We start from the raw sequence: 7,794 nt of genomic DNA, 5'->3' as shown, positions 1-7,794 counted from the left end.
CTTCAGCTCAGGTCGTGATCTCATGGTTTGTGAGTTTGAGCCCCATGTCAGGCTCTATGCTGACAGCTCAGAGCCTGGAGCCTGCTTTGGGTTCTGTGTCTCCCTCTCTCTCTGCCCTTCCCCTGCTTGCACTTTGTCTCTCTCTTTCTCTCAAAAATAAATAAACATTAAAAAAAAGAGAGAGAAAGATATCTTGCGGTGCCTGGTGGCTCAGTCGGTTAAGTGAATGACTCTTGACTTTGGCTAAGGTCATGATCTCCAGTTCGTGGGATTGAGCCCCATGTTAGGCTCTGCACTGACAGCACACAGACTGCTTGGGATTCTCTCTCTCTCCTCTCTCTCTGACCCTCCCCTGCTTGTGCTCATTCGCTCTCTCGCTCTCTCTCTCTCAAAATAAGTAAATATACTTAAAAAAAAAAAAGAAATATACCTCTCCCCCTTCCATATCCCTTTTCCCTCTGCTCACCCCATTTTCCCTCTATTTCTCTATTTCTTTTAAGTTTAAAATAAAGTGTTCCCTGAGTGCCTACAACCACAGTGTGAATGTGTGTTATGGATGGTCTTGTACATCCTCAGTTGGGTTTCCCCAGAAATGCCCTGTAGATTGGAGGGCAAATTGTTTATCTGTGAGAGAATCCAGGAAGCAGTGGACAAAGAGTGGGGATGAGACCAGAGGAAAGGAGACAATACAGGGTTCTTTAACAAGCAGCCCCACGCTGTGGGTAACCGGGCTCAAACCTGCTAGAGGATTTCAAGAGTGAAAAGAACATGCCTCTAAACTGTCCAGCCTCACCGGTGGATAAACTGGGTATTTATCTGCCATTCTCTACCTGTCATTGGTTGAGAGCCACTCCTAGGGCCATTAACTCCCCAGCACTTCAACTTGCCCTCACACAAGCTAAGTACATGCCTGTGCCAGACAAAGTCCATGAGCAGAGTATCATCTGTGCTTGTAGGAAGAAGCCATTGGGCTTCCTCAAAAAATTAAAAAATAAAGCTACCATAGGATCCACCAACCCCACTTTTGGGTATGTATCCAAAGGAAATGAAATCACTATCTCGAAGACATAAGTGGACTCCCATGTTCATTGCAGGATTATTAGCAACCCAAATGTCCATTGACATAGATAAGTGGATAAAGAAAATATAACATACGCACACAATGGAATATTATTTGGTCCCAAAAAAGAAAGACATTCTATCATTTGTGACAATGTGGATGAGCCTAGAGGGTATTACGCTCAGTGAAACAAGTGAATCACAGAAAGAAATACCATACGATTCCTCTCATATGAGGCATCTCAGAGTCAAAAGCTTAGAAGTAGACAATAGAATGGTCGTCATCAAGGGGTGGGCAAGGAGCAGGAGACAAGCTGTTGTTCAACAGGTATAAAGTTACAGTTATCCAAGGTGAGTAAAGTCCCAGAGATCTTCCGTACAGCACTGTGCCTATAGGTAACGATATGGTGTTATACACTTCAAAATTTGTTAAGCTGGTAGATCTCATGTTAAGTGTTCTAACCACACTACACACACACACACACACACACACACACACACACACACACACACATACCACAAGTGATACAAGGAAATTTTGCAGATGATGGATGTTTATTATCTTGATTATGGTGATAGTAATTTGAGTGTATACCTATGTCCAAATTCATCAAATTGTATACATTAATTTTGTGCAGTTTTTTGTACACCAAGTACAATTCAATAAAGCTGATGTAAAAATAGAAGCCACTAACATATTCCGTAATGGTGAAAGCCGAGCAGGTGGTGTGCTGATAAATGTTTAACAGTGGGCTCTCCTCAGCAGAAAAGCACTGACCTGTTGCATTTGCCAATGTCCATGCTGTAAATATCCCCACTACAGCCAATTCAAGCTACCAATGTGATGTTACTGAAAGCAGAGTTGGAAGCCATACACATGTTTGACTCTCATCACATGTTGATACAAGACAAGTCCAGCACAGCCCTGGAAGGAGATATGGGCAGGGCACCAATAGCATCTCCTATAGGTACAGCCAGAGTGCTTTGCTATAGCATAGAATCTCACAGGTGGTTTTTTTTTTTATTTTGTTTGTTTTTTTAGAGAGAGAGAGAGAGAGAGCAGGAGAGAGGAGCATATGGGAAGAAAGAGAATCTTAAGTTGACTCCATGATCAGCATGGAGCCCAGTGCAGGGCTCCATCCCATGACCCTGGGATCATGACCTGAGTCAAAATCAGGACTGGTATGCTCAACCAACTGAGCCACCCAGGCACCCCAGAATCTCACAGTTTTATGTGATTTTTATACTCTATTCTGTGCTATATCAGTATTGGAACTTGTCATGAAAAAATGGAATTCTTCTCCAAATCTGCATAATTTCACACCCCAAGAAGGTATGTGTTGTTCATTACATTTACACCATCTCTTCCCCCACCTGCCTGCCACCAACACACTGGCATGCACCCACGGAATCAGTGAAAACCCATTTAAAAAGTAGACTTCAAGAATCCCTCCATTGGGTCAACCTAACAGTAATGGACATCTCTTGTTTTGCCTGACTGGCATCATCCCCCCTTCTTCTGATCATGACACTTCATTTTCCTTTAAGCAACTACTCCTTACCTCACCCTGAGTCTACAGGCTTTATTTTCTGGCTTTAGCAGTTAGCCCATGACACAGGCCAGGCCAATTCGAGCACTCCATTTCCCTGGCATTAGGGACAAGAATGCACGTAGGCCAATGACACTCCGCTTTGAATTACTGAAAAAGGAAATCCCTTCCCACTGGATTACTAGGCTAGTAGGATGGGACCCTGGAGCTGCTGGTGGCCATCCTCCCCCATGAGGAAAGAGGCCCCTGAGAATAAAGCCAACATGAAAGCTGATTGAAAAATTAATAACTGAGTCCTGATAGCATGACAGAAGCCCTTTGACACTAACTGTGCCTGAAGACACCTCCAGACTTTTCCAGTATTCTGAAGATACTTTCAAACGTTTTAATTACGTGAGTCCATAAAATCCCTTTTTTACTTAACTCACGTTAAATTGGGTTTTCAGTGGCTTGCAACCACAAGATCACTGGCTGATTCACAAATCTGACATCAAATGAGCTAGACTTTATTCGGTACACACACTTCCAGCTTGCCTTCCTTGGCCCCAAAGAGAGTTTAGCTTAGACACAAGAATACAGTTTATTGGGGCCCTGCCTCTGCAGGGGCTGAAGACAAATCCCGGGCTGAACTGGTCTGTGTAAGGCAGCCAAAGGCACAAAGGGGGTCACTTCAGGATCCGTATGCTCATTTTCTGTTCGATGTCCATCTTCTCCAAGGACTGTGGGGGGAGTGGAGGGGATGGGTGGTGGTCAAGAGCCCAGTCCTCTAGGCTTTCAACCTCCTCTCCCATCCCCAAAGCTACACCCTTCCTTGGCTACCCCTCTCCTTCTGCCCACCTCCTTCTAACTGCCTTTCCCATTTGCATCTGTCCCAGGGACTCCTGACATCCACTCCCCAGGCCTGAGGGCATTGTGACCTTGGTGAACTCCAGGAAGGACACAGCCCCATCTCCATCTTCATCCGCTTCCTGCACCGTGCGATCAGCGATGCTCTCCAACTGCTCTTCTGTCACCTGCACCCCAACCATCAGTCGGAGGACCTGGGAGGTGCGGAGGGCACGAGAGGAGTCAGCCCCATCCCTCAAACCTTGCCCGCATCATCCCAAATGTTACTACCAATTTTGTAATCTTCCCCTCATCCATTTCTTCACTCCCTACCATCCCCCCCCAGTAATTTCCCCTACTGCTTCTCCACTCAAACCCTGACCTGTCCCTTACTATCCCACACTCACCTCAATAGTATACCCAAACTCATCACCCAACCCCAAGCCTTAGAACCCAACCTTCTCCCATCCCCCACCACAACCTCCCACTATTCCCCGTTCTACCCACCCACCCCCCTCACAACATCTATTCCAGAGTTTCTGAATCTCAGCACTGTTGACATTTGGGGCCAGTTAACTCCTTGCTGTGGGGGGAAATGGGGCTATCCTGTGTATTGAAAGATGTTTACCAGCATTTTTGACCTCTACACACTAGATGGCAGTAGTGCTGCCCCGCCCCCGGGTGTGACGACCAAAAATATCTCTAGATATTGCCAAGGTCACTCAAAAGGCAAGATCGCCCCCATTCAAGAACCACTGATCTATTGGGTCGCCTGGGTGGCTCAGCTGGGGTTAAGCCACGGACTCTTAGTCTGGGCTCAAGTCATGATCTCATGGTTGGTGAGATCAAGCCCTGCCTTGAGCTCTGCTCTGACAGTGCGAAGCCTGCTTGGGACTCTCTCTTTCTCTCTTTCTGCCCCTACTCCAATCACACTTGTGCATGCGGGCTCTCTCTCTCTCTCTCTCAAAATAAATAAATAAACTTTTAAAAAGAAGCACTGATCTATTTCCAACCTCATTTCCATAGACCTCCAATCTATTTCCAACTTATTCCCCATCCCATTTCCATAGACCTCACCCAATCCCTGTTTCTCACTCAATACCCCAGTCATCTGTGACCACCATGGGCCAGTCATCTGCACCGCCCCCACCCCCACCCCCACAACCTTTCCCTTCGACCACCCATGCTCCACACATCACATCTCTGGTCCTTGCGTCCTTCCAACCTGTAGCATCTCGTGCCGGGAGATCTTTCCGTCCCGGTCCAGGTCATAGAGCTGAAATGCGACTGGAAGAGAATGGAGGAGGGAAAAGGTAGGTGGGTCTTCCCCTGGTTCTCTTCCAGCAGGTCACCCTAGAGGAGGAGGGGAGGTCCTCTATAGGCCCGCTAAGAGAGGGAGGTGCCTGGGGCCTCTCACCGGTGCGGTATACCTAGGGTCTCACTTGGGGAGAGGTGGGTCCCCACAAACTCACAGCGAAGTTTGTTCATTCTGCTGTTGAGGGGTTCAGGTTCCTTGGGGTCTCGAATTCCTGGGTCCTCATCATCGATGGGGCGAAAATGAGCCAGGACTCTGACAAAGCCTGGGAAATCCAGACGCAGATTCCTGGGGTGGGGGAGATGCAGTGGTCGCTTTGGCCCTCCCTCTGTCTCCGTTAGTGCCCCCCCCCGCCCAACACACCCACCAAGTTTTTCCCTCCATCTCCCCACCCCCAGCGAGGCCTCACCCATCAGGGAAGAAGCTGTCTATAATGCGTTCTCCCAGGGGGTTCACGGCCAGAGCCCCAATCTGCTGCAGATCCATGCGGCTGTCGAGTCAAAGTCGGAGGGGTAGACGGAGGGTTAAAGAGAGGAAGGGGCTCAGAGAGGCAGACGTGGCGGGTCCCAAGGCCAGCGCCCCCTCACCTCAGGTAGCCCTTCTTGTTCCTGTCCAGTGCCCGAAACCGGTGGTAGAGGCGGAGCAGACTGGCCTGCGAGACTGCGGGACGGAAGGCGGAAGGGTGACGCGGCCGCGGGCGCTGGGGACCCGCCACTGGACCCTCCCCGGGCGGCCCCGGGCCCTGGGCGGGGAACCGGGATTCGCCGGAGGGGACGCTCGCCGGGGACCCGGGGCCGCGCGGCCGGGCTGCAGGGGGCGTGACGACGCCCGGAGCCGTGTCCCCGCGCTCCTGCCGGAGACCCGAGGAGCCGACGCCAGCCGCCTCCCTCCTGTTCCCCTCTCCGCCCACCCACCCCCCCCCCCCACACACACCCCTGCCGGACTCGAGGACACCTGGCCGCCAAGCCCGGGGCCGGGACGCGCCCCAGACCTGGACCCCGGGAGCCCCGGGAGCCCGCGCCTGCGATCCCGGGCGCCCTCCGGGCCCGCCCCATCTCCCTGGACCCCCCGCATCCCCGGGTCGGAGCCCCGCGCCCCGCTCACAGCCGGTCTCCCGCCGGATGCTGTCCGCGTCGGGGATGCGCGCGGCGTGGGAGCCGAGGGAGCCCATGGCTGCGCCTGCTGAGCCGCCCGGCCCCGCGCGCTAGCCTCCCGCTCCCGGGCGCGGCCGCCCCCGTGGCCCCAGGGCCGAAGGGCGCAGGCCTGGCGCGGAGCCAGGCTCGGGAACCCCCGCGTGCCTCGCCTCCCACCCGCGACCCGGGCGAACAGAAAACAATGCCCGGGGTGGCGGGGTCAGAGGGGCGGCGCGAACAACGGGGCGTTTCATCCCGAGGTGGTGAGGTCGCCAGGGCCCCGCCTGCCCCACGCCCGCCAGGCCAGCTCTGCGTTCTCACGCCGCGGGACACGCGACGCGAGTCCCCCGGGCAGGGCCCCCACTCACGGCTCCCGGTGAGTAAGGCTGGGGGTCCCGACCTTATCATCCACAGACAGAATCCACGTCCTTCTGGGAAGGGGGCCGAGGGGTGGGGAGGGGAGCTGGACCCATTTGTCCCAGTCCCAGCTAGGGGCCCCTTCCCTGGGCAGGAGGGCCGGGCAGAAGAGACGTTGAAGGAACCCCGAAGAAGAGTGGAGTGGGAAGGGTCGTGAGCGGATGAGGGGAGCTGGTTTGAGTGGGAAGATCACTGGATGTGGAAGGACTGGATGGGGGCCTCAGCTATGCGGTTAACCCTGGACAAGCCAGTGTGACTGCGTTGCACCTCTTCTGTCGACACAGCGTAATTGTTGATGCTTAATGGAGTCACTGCTTAAAAATCAGGAGATTTAACCAGAAATCCAGTTCCCAGCTTCTGAGAAATCAGAAGTTTAAGAAGCCACTAGACCCCCTTACCTTGGCTGTACCTGGAGCACAGGTCCCATGTGTAATTGGGGCATCTCAGCCTGTCCACTGGGCACAGTCCCCACCTGGCTTGGTTCACGTCCTCCTGTATCCCGTGGTGCCCCTGGTAGAAGTTCCAGGCTGGAAGGCCTTGGACCTCGGCCAGCCCTCAAACACCATGGGAATCCACAGTCCAGTGAGGAGGTTACAAACATCACCGTGACCAAGCTTAATGTAATAATCATGGTAACAACAACAAAGGCTCTCTTTTTTCTAGTACTCACCATGAGCCAAGCACTTTGTGAAACACAGTGTACATGATAAGCTCACACTCCTAAAAGCACCTGCTAGACTGCCTGCTTCCCGCTTTTACACAATGGAGGCTGCCAGGGGGGCGGTTATGAACTATTTGTAAATCATGTGTCCTCGGCAGGGCACATATCCCCCCAAAGGGGCAAAAAATCCTATTCTTTTTATGTATAAAACACAAATGTACATATAGTGCATAAATAGATATATAGTGTATCTGTGGTATTAAAATTTCATAGCATTAAAATTTCACGATTAGGAAAAATAGTCTAAAAATGCTCCTTAAGTGAGGGCAGTAATGAACAAAAGGTTGAGAAACTCAGCTGTTAAAGAATGGGCCCCACAGGTGTCCAGGTTTAAATCCATCATTATCCCATCTTCCCCCATCATAATCACACATTTACACAAATTTCCAAGAGGAAAAAATATATAAGCCATTTATTATAAGGGTTCAAGTTCATAGCCACCCTGGAGAGAGAGAAGCTGGAAAAATAGTGAATCTCTAGTCAAAGCCTCCGTGCAGAGGCTTGGATCAGCTCAGCCTTGAAAATATTGATCTAAGAATTGCTTACTTCTCTTTCAGATACCCCAAGGACTGAACAACTGGCATAAGGAAGGCCTGATTCCCTTCCAGATGTCCCCCAAGGACTGAAGCGTTCGGGAAACCACACTGCTCCCTAATGAAGCCCAGCAACCACTCCTGTCCACAGCTGTGAGTGAGGCTGTGAGTGTAGTTTGGGTTAGGTCCTGAACCCAGGAGGGGCTGAGAGTCCCTGGGATCTGCAATAATTATCTCAGGC

General features: G+C 51.7%; 1 protein-coding gene across 3 annotated transcripts; it reads right to left on the bottom strand.

Annotated features, from left to right (window-relative positions):
* Window positions 1-3,092: 3,092 nt before the first annotated feature.
* CHP2 (calcineurin like EF-hand protein 2) lies at window positions 3,093-6,870 on the bottom strand. 3 transcript variants are annotated; one of them, XM_030301433.1, is made up of 8 exons: window positions 6,698-6,870; window positions 6,251-6,613; window positions 5,337-5,409; window positions 5,159-5,239; window positions 4,907-5,037; window positions 4,660-4,721; window positions 3,527-3,649; window positions 3,093-3,328 (listed from the first exon to the last, which is right to left on the bottom strand). In XM_030301433.1, exons 2-8 carry the CDS (start codon window positions 6,288-6,290, stop codon window positions 3,275-3,277), a joined length of 564 nt encoding a protein of 187 aa, XP_030157293.1. In that variant the 5' UTR covers window positions 6,291-6,613; window positions 6,698-6,870; the 3' UTR covers window positions 3,093-3,274. The 3 variants fall into 3 exon arrangements, with proteins under 3 accessions (XP_030157293.1, XP_030157294.1, XP_030157292.1); XM_030301434.1 differs by having other exon boundaries at window positions 6,251-6,610; XM_030301432.1 differs by lacking the exons at window positions 6,251-6,613; window positions 6,698-6,870 and adding an exon at window positions 5,854-6,019.
* Window positions 6,871-7,794: the final 924 nt, after the last annotated feature.

The sequence above is a fragment of the Lynx canadensis genome, chromosome E3 (assembly GCF_007474595.2).
Source record: "Lynx canadensis isolate LIC74 chromosome E3, mLynCan4.pri.v2, whole genome shotgun sequence".
Classification (NCBI taxonomy): Eukaryota; Metazoa; Chordata; class Mammalia; order Carnivora; family Felidae; genus Lynx; species Lynx canadensis.
Note: the sequence above shows the minus strand (reverse complement) of the source record. Positions and strands in the feature narration are given on the sequence as shown.

Coding starts and splice junctions, on each gene's coding strand:
- CHP2 (XM_030301432.1), bottom strand. CDS start 5,920: ATGGGCTCCCTCGGCTCCCACGCCGCGCGCATCCCCGACGCGGACAGC. Junction 4,722..4,906: donor CAGAATGAACAAACTTCGCT/GTGAGTTTGTGG, acceptor ATTCTCTTCCAG/TCGCATTTCAGCTCTATGAC. Junction 3,650..4,659: donor CCCGGCACGAGATGCTACAG/GTTGGAAGGACG, acceptor CGCACCTCCCAG/GTCCTCCGACTGATGGTTGG.